Source organism: Cyprinodon variegatus, unplaced genomic scaffold, assembly GCF_000732505.1.
Source record: "Cyprinodon variegatus isolate N-32 unplaced genomic scaffold, C_variegatus-1.0 Scaffold122, whole genome shotgun sequence".
Classification (NCBI taxonomy): domain Eukaryota; kingdom Metazoa; phylum Chordata; class Actinopteri; order Cyprinodontiformes; family Cyprinodontidae; genus Cyprinodon; species Cyprinodon variegatus.
Genome location: NW_015150575.1, coordinates 1,052,007 through 1,066,606, shown reverse-complemented (window position 1 = coordinate 1,066,606; position 14,600 = coordinate 1,052,007). Strand labels below are relative to the sequence as shown.

General features: G+C 37.4%; 2 protein-coding genes across 2 annotated transcripts in view; one reads left to right on the top strand and one right to left on the bottom strand.

The window, feature by feature from the left end:
* Positions 1 to 4,980, top strand: part of myef2 (myelin expression factor 2) — an 11,711-nt gene extending 6,731 nt beyond the window's left edge. Inside the window, exons 6-17 of the mRNA XM_015375624.1 lie at positions 1,561 to 1,752; positions 1,829 to 1,982; positions 2,067 to 2,116; positions 2,208 to 2,268; positions 2,656 to 2,757; positions 2,934 to 2,975; positions 3,050 to 3,145; positions 3,228 to 3,299; positions 3,433 to 3,477; positions 3,869 to 4,047; positions 4,432 to 4,483; positions 4,644 to 4,980. Coding sequence (XP_015231110.1) covers positions 1,561 to 1,752; positions 1,829 to 1,982; positions 2,067 to 2,116; positions 2,208 to 2,268; positions 2,656 to 2,757; positions 2,934 to 2,975; positions 3,050 to 3,145; positions 3,228 to 3,299; positions 3,433 to 3,477; positions 3,869 to 4,047; positions 4,432 to 4,483; positions 4,644 to 4,807 — 1,209 coding nt within the window. The 3' untranslated portion in view covers positions 4,808 to 4,980. The remainder of the gene's footprint in view (positions 1 to 1,560; positions 1,753 to 1,828; positions 1,983 to 2,066; positions 2,117 to 2,207; positions 2,269 to 2,655; positions 2,758 to 2,933; positions 2,976 to 3,049; positions 3,146 to 3,227; positions 3,300 to 3,432; positions 3,478 to 3,868; positions 4,048 to 4,431; positions 4,484 to 4,643) is intronic.
* On the bottom strand, positions 4,981 to 13,829 carry slc24a5 (solute carrier family 24 (sodium/potassium/calcium exchanger), member 5). The gene is made up of 9 exons (XM_015375625.1): positions 13,667 to 13,829; positions 11,772 to 11,951; positions 10,444 to 10,527; positions 10,243 to 10,346; positions 9,993 to 10,093; positions 7,384 to 7,667; positions 7,090 to 7,296; positions 5,942 to 6,043; positions 4,981 to 5,867 (listed from the first exon to the last, which is right to left on the bottom strand). Exons 1-9 carry the CDS (start codon positions 13,827 to 13,829, stop codon positions 5,545 to 5,547), a joined length of 1,548 nt encoding a protein of 515 aa, XP_015231111.1. The 3' UTR covers positions 4,981 to 5,544.
* Positions 13,830 to 14,600: the final 771 nt, after the last annotated feature.

The following is a 14,600-nucleotide window of genomic DNA, read 5'->3' as shown; positions in this document are numbered from 1 at the left end:
TTAAGCTTTAACATGTGTAATCTACATCCAGTATAATTAAAAGCTATCTGTAGAATGCTTTCAGGTTTTTCCACCATTTTTTCGCTGCTGAATTTGCTTTTGTATAAATCTTGACTTTTATGCTTCATACATAACTCAGTGGTGGAACCCTTTACTGTGTTAAATGTACATGCTTGATTCTGTAGCAAGTGGTGGAATGGACAGATATTTTACATTTATAATTTCAAGGGTATATTTACACCTGCCACATTCAGATCTGCTAAATGGATTATAGTTTGTTTCGCTCCTGGGTCTGGACCTTTGGTGCTGAGTGGATTAAGACCAGTGAGCTCTGGGCTGGACCACAAAACCTTTTTGAGGTGGTCTTGGCTGTTTTCAAATGGAATCAAAACTAACTCAGTCACTGTTTGGACTGAATAAGCCACTGTTGTAATATATATGTTCAGTTCATACCTGTTTCACTATCTGTTTCTTAGCAATGCTGCTACCAGCAAGCAGCGGTTCTTCTGCAGATGGTCACAAAATTTTAAATAAAAAAATGAAAAATCACAATGGTTAGCGAGGCCTTAGTCCTTGATGTGGCTGACCCAGGGTTCGAATTTGAACTGTGGTCCTTTGCCGCATGCTTCTACCCCTCTCTCATACCCTCTTTCCTGTCAGCCTACTGTCCAGAAAACGAGCCACTAGTGCCGTTAAAAACTAAATTAAAATTAGAAATCTACATTAAATGAGCTGCTCTAGGTACTCACAATGGTTTCGTAGCCATAATAGCAGCATAAATATGAATATCGGAGGTGCTGCATGCCGATTCTCAAAGTAGATTTCCATTATGTTTGTATTCTGAGAGCAACCACCATAGTGCCTTTGGTTGAACTTAAATTACACTTTTCACAAACTAAGCTTTGAATACAAAAAAAAAAAAAAGAATTTTCTGTAGATGTGGACAAAACAAGCAGACAAAACTCTTCTTGCGCTGATAAAACCTTGACTTTATCAAATGGTGTCCATTCTCATTAAAAGCTGAAATTGGGCTTTAGAATAGTGCCAACAGGAAAGCCTTATTTAGATGCTACTTACAGCTGTTAGCAGCTACCTGTTAGCTAGCCGTGGTATTCACACTGCACTAACTTGTATTTTCTGTTAGCTTTTTTTCCTTCTCTATATTGTAATAGAAATGCAGCAATCCAACTCCCTGATGGGATACTGGCTCTGACTTGTTAGCCTGAACAGCTATCAGACGAATGATGCTACTTCAACATTCTGTCCATTAATTTCTTTTTTCATCAGTACTAGTCACTTAATTTCTATGTGTGCAATATGTTATGTTTTCACACACAGCTGCTAGTGATGATTTATATCTGTGTTACTTTCTTACCTCTTTTTATTAATATTTTTGTCAAGCTTGATGACAAGATTTATAGATTGTTTATTTAAAAGTAGTAACTATTGTTATGTTGTGGGTCGACACATTCAGCCTGGATATCGGTATCGATCTGGAAAAAAAGTGCGTATCTGTTTTGTTTTTAAATGTATGTTTTTTACATTTTTTTCTTATTTAAGGACCCTGATGGTGAACACGCCCGACGTGCTCTGCAGCGTATGGGAGGGGGCCAACTTGGGGTCCGTGGGCAGGACATAGGGCCTGGTGGGATGAACATCCCATCTTCAATTGTGAACAACCCCAACATACCACCTGAAGTTATCCACGCTCTGCAGGCTGGAAGACTGGGGAACACAGTGTTTGTAGCTAATGTAAGAACTAAGCCACGACCCTTTGTTTACTCTACATAATGGGCTGATTTAAAATACAGTGTTTTCTCTGCTACAGCTGGATTTCAAAGTGGGCTGGAAGAAGCTAAAGGAGGTGTTTGGCATGGCAGGTGTCGTAAAACGAGCTGACGTAAAGGAGGACAAAGATGGAAAAAGCCGCGGAATGGGAACAGTTACTTTTGAGCAGCCTCTGGAGGCGGTGCAGGCCATATGTATCCTTTGAAAACTCATTTATGGAAAACACAGCATTGCTCATCAAATTAAGGTTTTTCTTTTGTCCTTAACTCCCGCTTCAGCCATGTTTAACGGCCAGATGCTCTTTGAAAGGCAGATGCATGTGAAAATTGTATGTTGGCTTAAACGTTTACTGAATATTCCAATGTCTAAAGCTTTGCAGAGGTGTTACAAGTGAAACATTTTTATTTATGGATTTGTAGGATGAAAAGTCTCTTCCTCCTGATGATTTCGGTCCAGTAGAGAAAATACCACAGTTGCCACGTAAGTAAAAGTTTTGAATGCCACACTGTATAAAAAAATTAGTCAGACATCAGCCGAAGAAGAAATACTTGAATATATTGGACTGCATCTAAAATCTCAGCTTCTGCTGAAACTTAATTACTCAGTAAGTTGTTCTCATCTCTGTTGTAGTTGACCGTTGTTCTGTTTTATTAAATTCAATTGATCAAGCCTTTTAAAACATTCCAAAACAAAATAAGTAATCAAAGTTTGTATGATTTTGTTCTGATGTTGTTTTGGGCCATTATATGTATCGGTCCATAGAGTTGAATCAGGAAATCCCCAAACTTCACCACAAAGTTGTAGTTGATGCAAGTTTCAAACCCTTTTCTTGAGATGTTTTTTTTTCCCCGTTTTGCTCCATTTTAGGGGGCCTAGGTGGCATTGGTATGGGTCTTGGACCAGGAGGGCAGCCTATAAATGCAAACCGCCTCAGTGGTGGGGGAGGAATAGGCCCTATGGGAACCGGAGGTCAGTCAAAATCAGTCTTTACAAATGCTGGGAAAGCCACAGTGGCGCATGTTTTCATTGCTCGTAGTTTCATTATATTACTACTCATTTTATGCAAATCCAAACTAATTTAATTCTAGTGCATGCTTTTTTTCTGCACTTTAATTGAGCCTCACTAAGATTCCCTCCTGCCACAGGTATGGATTCAGGTTACGGAGGGATGGGTAGACTTGGAGGAGGTAAGATTTATTTTCTAGATACATTTTTGTTGTCCATTCAAAGACCCTACTTATGTTTTTTTTTTTTTTACTAGGAATGAGTGGGGGTGGAGGCTTTGGTAGCATGGATAGCATGGGTGGTATGGGGGGCTTTGGAAGCAGAGACATGACCCCAGTTGGCAGAATGGGAGGTGAGCATTTTCACCAATAAGATGAAGATTTACTGAACAGTGTAAGGTAACCTTTTAACTTGTAGTAATGTGTATCCATCAGGAATGGGTGGATTGGATCGGGACTTTGACATGCCCATGAACCGCGGATTTGGAGATTCTTTTGGAGGAATGGGTAAGAAAGAGATTTATTAATGCCAAACATCCTCCTGACTTATGACTGCCTTTATTTCACTTTATCATACCCATCACTTGTTGTGTAAATTAGCTAAAAAAAAATCTAGACTAATTAAGCTTTTGTTCTTAAGGTGGTGGTTTTGGAGGAGGCATGGGACCCATGGGAAGCGGTTTAGGTAGGTGAAGAATTACAAACCATGTTTTACTACTGTCTCTTAAAACATAATATAAAACACAGTTGATCACTATAAAAATAGTATTTTACTGTCATTTTGTTCTAGCAAGATCCAGGGTTATTTTGATTAAATAAATAAAAAAGTAATTTAAGCATGATTTATTAATGATTGACATTCTCAGCCACATTTCCTGTACTTTGTTCTCCCTGAAAGGAAAGCATTTTGGAGCTATTAACATGTATTCAGTTTAAATTGTAAGGGGAGGGGCTTAATTTCATAAGCATAATAAACAGCCATTTTGGGAATGTTTATCAGATGATATTTTTTATTGAAATCTGAAACCAAATGTTTCTATGTAAAAGATATATCCTGAGGCGTGTTTCTTTAACAGGTGGTGGAATGGGCAGTATGTCCATGGACAGAATGGGCTCCAGCTTTGATCGTGTCGGCATGTCTGGAATGGACATGAACCGGGGCTTCGGAGGGTACGGAGGCGGCGGACATATGAGTGGAGGCATGTCGGACAGGGGCTTTGGAGCCAAAGGCGGCTGTCAGATATTTGTGCGAAATGTAAGTAGCTAAAGGTTTGAAATCATTAAATTGATCTTAATGATGAATCCTAATGCGGGCCTTCAGCTTAATACATATTTACTGCCATTTTATAAGTGATCTGTTAATTAGTGATGCTCTGAACAAACTATTCTTTCCTTGTATCAGTTTCCTTCTTTAATGTCTGACCAACTTCTAGTTTCACTACTTGGCCTTTATTGATTTGCTCCTAGAAAGAAAATGGTGCTTTGATTCATACCGATCATCGATCAGATCTGAACAAGGAACAAATTGCAGATCTCTATTTCAGGCTTAATGATTGGTGCATCTCTGCTTGACCTACTTATGTTCAGAATTTGCATTTTGTTCTTTGCTACAACCTGACTTGAGGCATTTGTGTTGCAGCTATCCTATGACCTGACGTGGCAAAAGTTGAAAGACAAGTTCAGTCATTGTGGTATGAATTACATTTTCGTTTTTTTTGTCTAATTAACTCCTTTGACATTTCATCATGATTGATGAACTAATCTGTCAGGTGCAGCCTTAACATCCCTTATTATGGATGATTCTGGCTGGGGATCACTCATTGCTGCTCTTTTTTTTTTTTTCTCCAACAGGTCATGTAATGTTTGCAGAGATCAAAATGGAGAACGGAAGGTCAAAGGGTTGTGGGACAGTGAGATTTGATTCTCCAGAGAGCGCTGAGAAAGCCTGCAGGATGATGAATGGAACCAAGATCAATGGCCGAGAGGTTGATGTCCGCATTGATCGCAACGCTTAGGGACCTTGTAGAAGCTCCAGCAACACTTTTCACTGTTTGAGGCCCCATACCAATCATTGTTTTGTTTTAAAAACACTATTATTTCCTGTGTCCCCGGTTTCATTATTTTTTTTTTTGTTTATATACTGCCGCTAGCTGTTTTACCTTTGTTTTATAAACCCAGTTATAATTTGTCAGGAGGTTTATTTGAAGAAATAAACTTTTTAATTTTTAAACTTTATGCTTGTTAACTTATTCAACCTGCGTGTCGATCCTCAGCTCTTCTGTTTGTTACCTTCACAGAGTTTATCATAGATATTTCAGAGCACAAAAAAACTGCACAGTTTTGTACATTGGTGTGTGTGTGGGAGGGGGGGGTAAACTCCCATTGTTATAATCCCTCTGTCGAATTTTATTTTTACTCATAAACATGACTTTGACTTGTCAGGGAGTAGGCTGTTTGTAATGGGATGAGTAGAGCTTTATTTTTACCATTTATGACTCGTCAACCCTACTTATAAAATCTTATCAGCTGACACTTTATTTGAGTTTAACACATTTTCACCTTTTGTTAAATCTTACGTAAAGTCTAGAGTGATGGCCAAGCTGGCGTACTTTGGCGTGGTATTATAACTGGTGCCATTGCTCCTTGACATTTCTTGATCTCAGCAGCTTAACTTTTTTTTTTTTTTTTTTTTTAAAGCTGTTTGGGCTTTTAGTCTCAGGAAATATGCTTCCAATCCTGAGAAGGTCAGGTTTCAATCACTGCACAGTCGTATGGGATTGTTCCCAATAATCCCTAACTCGTATAAAATCGACAGAGTGGCAAACAGGACGTAGCAAATAAGGCAAACAATCCCCAACTTCCAGTCCAGCCTCCAGCTGTTGATGTGCACTGCCACAAAGAGGAAGACAATGGACAAAAGTAGGATGGATGAAATGAAGAGCAGTCCGGTACTGTTGACCTCTACTGGGGTGTTAGTGTCCACAAAGGCAGTCCTGATGAACCAAGGTAGGCCCAGGCACAGCATGTCAAAAACATTGGAGCCCACTATGTTGGACATGGCCATGTCAGCTTTCCCTAATGAACAGAGAATGTAGTTAAATGCTGAACAACTTTCCCGTTTGTAGATGTAGTATTTTGTGAAAATATACCTTCTCTAGCCACCATCACACTGGCTATAGTGTCGGGTATACTGGTTCCAGCAGCAAGCAAAGTGAGTCCCATAACTGTATCTGGTATGCTGAGGGTTTCCCCTGAGAAAAGAATATCAAAGTAGAAATATAAAACATTAAATGCAGACTTTGAAAAAACTGCCTTACTGAATGTGTCTACAGACTGTCCAGAGAGTGATTGCTATGTAAACATTCACGTAATCAGTCTTCGTAGTTGATTGTCCCTTTTAATCTGAAGCAATTAATCAGTTTTGTGGCTCATTAGTTTAAAAGATATTGTACATAATTTATTGTTCACGCTCTTTTGTCTAAGCTCTCCCGTGTGTTCATGTCTGCTGGGATACTAATCTCATTATGCATCAGCAGACCTACGGCTCTCACATGATATCTTCTCAGCCGGACCTTGTTTCAGCTTTGTAGTTCACATCCCTACTGCAATGCATTCTGAATCTCTTAGAACAGTGCCCTGGTCATGTATGTACGTTCTGTGCTCACATGACTTGCTTTCCTCAGGGGTAGGGTTGTAATCCTGCTATGACTGGCCACGCACATACAGCTGCACTGTAATACAGCCCCCACTCCAATTCCCCAGGACAATGGCATCTCAGGAATTAACCAGAAGACCCACATGTGACTCTGCAACGTTTTTCTCACAAGTCTTAAGCACTTGTGATCCACAATGGTTTGCTAGTATGATGCTGGTTTACACCTACTATATATTCTGATCATCTACAGCTAAGGAGAATAAAACTATTCTTTCAATTTCGACTTGAATTATGGACATCTTATTTCTATGACCCTTCTGTTCTCAATGCATTTATGCAATGGAAAACAGAGAAACTCTAAAATTGTTTTAAGATTACCTCCATTCCAGAACAGATCTGTTTTTCTTAAAATAAGTGCATTTTTATTGAAACTGAGTATGTTAGATACAATCTTTACCAATGGAATAAGATGATTTATACATAAAACAAGGAAAAAGAAAACAATTGCAGTGTCTTATAATATCTTCTCTTATTTTAATGGTAAAAAACCAATTCCACCGAAAGATCATCTTATTTACCTACTCAAATTAAGGGTAAATACACTTATTTTAAATATCCTTTGAAGTGTAGAAGCTAGCTTACCTACAACAGTGACCATCCAGACCAGCACATATGTGAAAGCTGAGATCCAGACTGCTGACATAAGGAAAGTTATCATGAACCATTGTTTCCAGAAACGTCGTCTGCAGTCAGGAATGGTGAGGAAGAGTAGAGTGATGATTGGCAGAGACAAAACCCATAAGATCCTTTTTATGTCGCTCTCTGGTACAGCAAAAACACTTTTTTGATCTGGCAGGGTAAAGTTTAAGGAAATTTTTATAACGTACGATTAGAGCTGAGATCAAATGTGACTTTTGTAATAAAATAAACAGATACCTTCAGAGATCTCGTTGAGGCCATGCAGGCTGAGCGACAGGTGAGAATACCCTGAATCATCTTGAAAGATACCACTGTCTGTTCTGGAGCGTACGTGGACTCGAAGGCTGCTGTCATCGTTCCAACCCATTAGAGGCTGTGTCTCAGGTTTTTCAACAGATTTCGAACCAAGACAGGTGCAGCATGGGCTCAGCTTCCTTAGGACAAACTCACTGATGCGGAGGTCAAAGCACAGAACCACAATGTAGACCCCATAGACCAGCAGTAGACTGGCTGCTTCATACCTGCAAACAGTTACAGGCTTAAAATGGATACATCTTGTAAAGTCAGATAGTTATGGCGTTGATGGTCTAAGACACCTGGGAAGCCACCATCAGAAAAACCTATAAAGATTCTTTATTAATCAGTACTTTCAATGTCATCAAAGGAGTTTAAACCTGATTTACAAAATGGTCTGTCAATAAAGCAATTAGAATCCTAATTCTGGGGTACTTAAATTTGCAAAAAACCTACTAATTATAATAGAAATCCCAAAAGAGGGCATAGAGTTGTTTTATCCACAACTCTCTTAATCTTTTCCAGGAATTTTTCCACAATGTCTCAGATTCTAATCCTCCACAGGAGTTGTATGTTTTCCACCCAGGTTCTATTAGGATGCATACCATTCTTCCAACAGTGTGAAAACCTGCAATTATGGGAAGTTAAATCATGGTGCAAACCTTGAATGAAATATCTGTCATCAGGCAAAAAGCAATGTCCACTTCTAAAATTTGTCCAGGGGTACTAAGCATAACCACTGGGTTTGTCTCAAATGAAGGGACAAGGAAACAGAAGTTATAAAGATATATAAATTAGGACAGGGTTACAAAGCTGTCTTAAAACAACACTACTTTAAGAAGGAGGCCTTAAAAAAAACCTGTCTAATCTGGTAGTGTGCTGTATTTTATAAAACCACATTTTCGACTAATATCGATCTGTAGCGTTAAGATGAAGCAAAGGGTGACACCGCAGGACATCAAAGAACATCAGCAAGTTCTTGTCCAAAATGAAGGTAACTGGTCCAGTCAACATTCAAAATCAGTTGTTTGCAACACCTGAACCCTGTTTTTTCCAGCCAAGGTTAGCTTGACCTCTATATGTAACGTATGTTTATATTATAATAGTGTAATGTTGATAATAGTTTACACCAAAACAATACTCAAATCCCTCTGTTTTTTGCTGGTTTGCATTTACTTGAACATGCATAACAGATTAATGTTGTTTCTGAATCTGAGATCAAACTCCCTAGACAAATCCTTACAGCTTTATACATTTTAGGAATATGTTACTAGATATCTGGTTTGGGGGATGCACAGTGGCAGCAAGAAGGTTCCGGGTTTGATTCCTGGCTCGGTGTCTTTCTGCATGCCATGGAGTTTGCATGTTCTCTCTTTGCATGCATTGGCTCTCCCTGGGTACGCCAGCTTCCTCCCACAGTCCTGTGATAGACTGGCGACCTGTCCAGGGTGTACCCTGCCTCTCGCCTGTAAACAGCTGGAGATAGGCACCAGCACCCCTTGTGACCCCAGGAGGGATGAGCGTAACAGAAAATGGATGGATGGACATCTGGTGTGTATGTATATCTAGTGTGTGTGTGCATATATATATATATATATATATATATATATATATATATATATATATATATATATATATATATACTTTATATATACTTTATATAGTATATTAACTATATATAGAGATAGTATATATGCTATCTCTCTCTCGCTCTCTCTCTTTCTCTCTATATATATAAAAAAAAAAAAAATAACTGTTTTCTCACCCCTCGTGGGGTGGTATGTGTCATCCTCAAGCTCGTGTCCTCTACCAGAGGCCTGGGAGTTTGAGGGTTCTGTGCAGTATCTTAGCTGTTCCTAGGACTGCGCTCTTCTGCGCAGTCCTAGGAACAGCTAAGATACTGCGCATATATGCAATATATATATATAATCACTACAACTGGTGGTCTACAGTGTCAATAAGTACTGCAAAACCTGTATTATTGAAAATGTTCAGTTAGTTGTTAACACAACATAGAGAAAAGCAGATAATATCAGTTGGCAAAAAAACCAAAAAGGAAAGGAAATCCATACTGGTGCAACATCACTTCCCATATAAGAGCTTCTGAGGCAAACTAAACCTATAAGCCCATAAACTGCCAGCAGCTACCTTTGCATGCTTTTTTAAAGAAACAAAACTACACATTTAGGTGTGTGTGTATGTGTGTAAAATTGGCCCTTTTATAGAGATATATATATAGACGGAGAAGAAATTATTTTGCATAATCATTATGTATCTTATAAGCTTTTATTACATGTTTGAATAGTCATGTTGATTGTTTTATTTTTGGACTGATAGGTGGCTGTAAACTGTCAAAGTGACAGATGAAAGATAGTAAGACGGCTTTTGTGGATTTGTTTTGAGGTCTATTTTGCCATGCTCTAGGTCATAGGTTTGCAATAAACAACTGTATTTGTCTTTTATAACCAATCGTCTTATGTTGTGCAAGGTCTGAAGATCATGTAACCATCAGCTGCTGAGTCACTGCACATAAATCAAACACACAAACTCACCAGAACACCTTGTTATCGGTAATGATCCCTATAACGGCAGCAACGCTGATTCCATATGCCAGGCAGTCCCTGAACAGAGGCCAACAGGTGAGACACCCTGCCTGATAAGGGAACAAAAAACTAAATGGTTTATGTTTTATACAAAGCAATGCTGCCAGACAATCTCTGGGGTGGTAAAAAAAAAAAAAACTGCTCTCACACACAAGGGGGTGATAAATGGGTAATTTCTGAGTTTATTGTTAAAACGTACCATAGAGGCCAAAAGTCCACAGGCTGCACAGATTCCAAGCAGGTTGTATACAGCAGACCCCACAATGGTGCTGATCCCAATGTCCCCTTTGGTCACAAACACACCTGATAAAATAAGCGCATAAAGAAGTTAAGATCCAGGACCAAATACATGCAATCCATAGTGTATGATATACTTAAAAATGTTCCTGTGTCTAATTACCCAAAAAAGCTGTGACCAGTTCAGGTGCAGAACTCCCTGCTGCCATAAATGTAGCTCCTGCCACATCTTGAGACAGTCCCAGACCTGAGAGAGACCCAGAAAACAATAAAAAAGGATAGCCTCAAAAAGATCACAAAAATATAACATAAAGCTGACTCAAAACTGTTAACAAAAAGAGATTAAACTTCAGTTTCAGGATTATTGTGCTCATGTTTTGAAGAAATGTGTGTTATAACCGCACCCACAATCTATAATTATCTATTTAGCTTTAAATAGAAACAGTTAAATTAAGCTATAACCTATTTCTTTGGTATAATAAATAGCATTAGATTAGATTAGATTAGATGAGCTTTATTGATCTCACAGCGGAGAAATTCACTTGTCACATATTGGCATAGAAGTCAAAGAAGGTGCAAACAAAGAGGAAAAAGGTGCATTAAGAATAAACAGTAAACAATATATATTAAAGTTGATCTTTAGGATTTTACTGTAATTCATTAAGTTATGTGGAAATACTCAATATTTATAGTTAGTGCCAGCCAGGAACCTGAGCAAAGGAAGGTTGCTATGGTTTGATAAGTAAACTTTAGCATTTAGAATCATTTATACCAGCAGTGGTTAGTCTTTGATATGCAACTGGTTTTGAAATGAATGTAGTTACTAATTCTACTGCGTATAAAGTGTGATCCCAATTTGTTGTGGTGTTGGGGGGAGGGAACTAATCTGCTATTTCACACATGGACCACACCAAACCTCTGTTTTGATGTGAAAATAGCCTGACTCGAGTCAGATACATGAAAAAGGTGAAAATACTTTGGATTATTCTGAAAGTATTATAATTTAATAGTCTTTAAATATATCACATATTTACATTTGTAATAACAAACTTGCTATCAATTATACACTGTAAAACAGAAAGGAGTATGTAACAGCAGAGGTCCTAAAACAATGCCAAGGACAGAGAGCTACTTACACAATCAGCCTGTGTAAAACACACAGGCGCGTACCTTTGTCCTGGCACAGCAGTTATCGATTAAAGTCATAGGCCTATGCTTCAACTTTAATCGTCTGCTCTGTGACTACGACATTAGAATAAAGCTAAGCACCACACTCCAAAAAATTGCATTTGGATTATGGAAAATAAGACGTATTTTTAATAATTTAGTAGGGAGTAAATGGTAAATAATTTAATTGATAAAAAAAAGGCTTATGGACTCTACATTCCCTAATAACTTAAGTGCAACTGGTATAAAGTTTTTTAAAAAATACAATGAAATGAAATGACAGCACAACACACAAATATCAAATAAGATATGATAAGAACTTACGTTCACTTATTACTTCTAGAGAAGGCAGGAAGTAATCATCACAGACTATGGAAACAGCCAAAAGCATGTAGAATATGATCATAAAATAAATGACAAGGCCCCCATCCTTCCTCTCCTGCACCGTGAAGAAGCCTTCAGGGAACTCAGAGGCTTGTGGTGCGATGCATTCTGTTTCATTTTCTAAAACGACAGGAAAACTGTTTTTATCATATAATTCACAAGCAGTGTGCAGAAACCATTTGGTTTGCATATTTGGGATGGTTGACAGCTGCTGATAACAAATCAAGGAAATAGAAAAGACATTATACTGAAGGGTTGAGGAAGGTATTAACAACCTCTTTGTTAAAATGCAAATCTGTTGTGATGTAAAAAGCATTTTGAATAATTACAGATCAAAATAAACAGTAAAATAAGCCACGTTTCACATGTAAAGCAAGTGAAAAGCAAATCTGTTTGAAAGAAAAGCAGAATCTGTGATGTCCCCTCTGCACTCTCATTGATATCCAGGATGCATCTCTGCACTGTGTAATTCAATTTGATCAGTTTCCATTAACTTTAAACACCTTTCATTCAAATATAAATGAACAGATAAAAGCAAAATCCTGGAGAAGAATCGTTAGAAAAATAAGTGCTGAAAGTAAATCGATTTTAACATTAATATTAATATTGTGGAATCACCATTGGTTCTGATTCCGATACACATTGAAGGGATACCCTCTTGAAGCTTTATTTTTTAAATTTTATTTATGTTGGTTCTTTGTTGTCTCATTTTTGCTGTTATGTTCTGTTTTCTGTTCTTCTCATCTCATACAGCTGCGGAAGCAGACTTCCAGAACTTACTGCATATCTTCTATGTTGTCTATTTTTTCAGTTTTTTTTTATTTTCTCTCTTTTCATGCACTCTTTCCTGTCTCTATCTCTCCCCATCAGTTCTTATCCCTTCTTACTTTCTCAGCTCCCTTTTTTTCTCCATTGTATATCGTTTTATTCCCCAAATAATGCTCAATAAAGTTTAATACCCAAGTATCAAGCAGAACCTTATGGCACCAGTCATACTGGTCTGCTTGTGAAAGTAAAGCTGTTGGGCTAAAAAAAAGACTTTAACAAGGCAATTAGTTCAACCTTCACATTCATCCAACATGAATTTTGCTGTTTTTGTTTTTCAGATTTTTTCCTGTGGGTTTATCAGTCTTGTGATCCAAATCTACAAAAATGATGTTTCATTAGAAGTGAAAAACGGTTTTGAATTTATATGTTTTTTGGTATCAAGAAAATGTAACTTTCAACAGGGGTGTGTAACCCTTTGATCATATCCTGTCTAAATTCAAAGAGGAAAATTGGCAAAAGAAGAAGAATAAGTTTCTAAAATTGTATATTTTTGTACATGAAATTATATGTGTTACATAAAAAACATATGTTAACTATAACCACTGCAGCTATGCAGCATGAATTAAAGTTATAAGGCAACATGATGAACTATGGGTATTTTTTTTTACCTTTTTTCAAGAAAGCTGCGGAAATATTACTCCATCAATCATCCATTTTTTTGTAATCCACAATTTATATTATTTTTCTTATTACTGAAAATTGTATGGCTCTCCTTTGGTGACAGTATCTTGACGTTTTTTGTTTTTGTTTTGTTTTTTTAAAGGGGTTGAAAAGGGGTAAAACTCCATCTAACAACCTTCCATAACAATTAGTAACCTCAACAAAATAGGCCTAGATTAAAATATTATTTTAAATTGACAAAATTAAGATTTTGCCAAACACTCCCTGTATTTATGCTCATATGTTGCTGCTCTTTTCAAGTTGTTATTGGATTAATTACACAGAGCTTATTTTGTGAGAAAACAAAAACGTTAATCACCCACATAAACCAGAATATTTGTGCTTACCAAGAGCCCGACGCACCCTTGCAGGGTAGTTTTCCTGAGTTCTTTTTGCTGTAAATGATATAAGATGAATAGACGCATACAAAAAAAGGACAAAACCCAAAAAGTAAGGTATGAAATCCCTTCTCCTTTTTTTTTGCACTGCTGGAACTGCATCCATAATCATCTAAAGGATAAAAAAAAAACACTTAAATCAGCAAGTTGTCCTAAGATTCATGTGTTTCTATAGTTTAAGTATTTAATAAAGATTTGAAAATGGCTGAAACCGCTTGCAAAAGCTGCATCTAGCTCTACACTAAACTACAAGCTGCACAGAGAGATTATTGAAAGTGGGAAAGCATCCTTTAAAGTCTAGTGGTACTACAGAGAATGAGGGGGGGCCAATCACGAGTTGCGAGTCATTCCACTTGACTTGAACGTTCTCCTGCCTGAGGCGCATCAGGGGGTGTAATTCCCCATAAGCAGGCTCTAATGCAGCTCTGCCAATTCTTAAATAGGCGGAAATTTGTTATTTTTTCAGTGGTGACAAAATTACAATGAAAAGCTTAGAGCTGAGACTTTGGGAGAAACGCTCCCAACCATAATAATTTCACCTTTATCCAGTGGCATAAATCCATAAAAGTGAGGATGAATAATTATTTACGGCCCTTATATCTTCAGGAAGGAAATTTATTTTGGCATGTAGAGGTGACGTCCTACAAAACTATGGAGGACCAACTCTGCCATATTTAAAAATAAATACAGAAATAAATAAATGCTCAATAAATAAATAAGCATACAATTAATTGCCCTCCAAAATACAATAAACTAATAAATGTAGGTAGAAATTAAATCATACAGCGAGACATAAATGTATGAATCTCTTTTAATTAGCTTCTTTATTTAGTCGCCTTTGTAATAATTACCTAATTTACTTATTGTCCATTTTAATCTTCAA

Bases quoted from the DNA above. Each gene is read 5' to 3' on its own strand.
- slc24a5 (XM_015375625.1), bottom strand. From the start codon at position 13,829: ATGATTATGGATGCAGTTCCAGCAGTGCAAAAAAAAAGGAGAAGGGAT. The intron at 10,528-11,771 runs GTAAGTTCTTAT...GGTCTCTCTCAG, and splicing joins TCTAGAAGTAATAAGTGAAC to GTCTGGGACTGTCTCAAGAT. The intron at 10,347-10,443 runs GTAATTAGACAC...TTATTTTATCAG, and splicing joins ACTGGTCACAGCTTTTTTGG to GTGTGTTTGTGACCAAAGGG.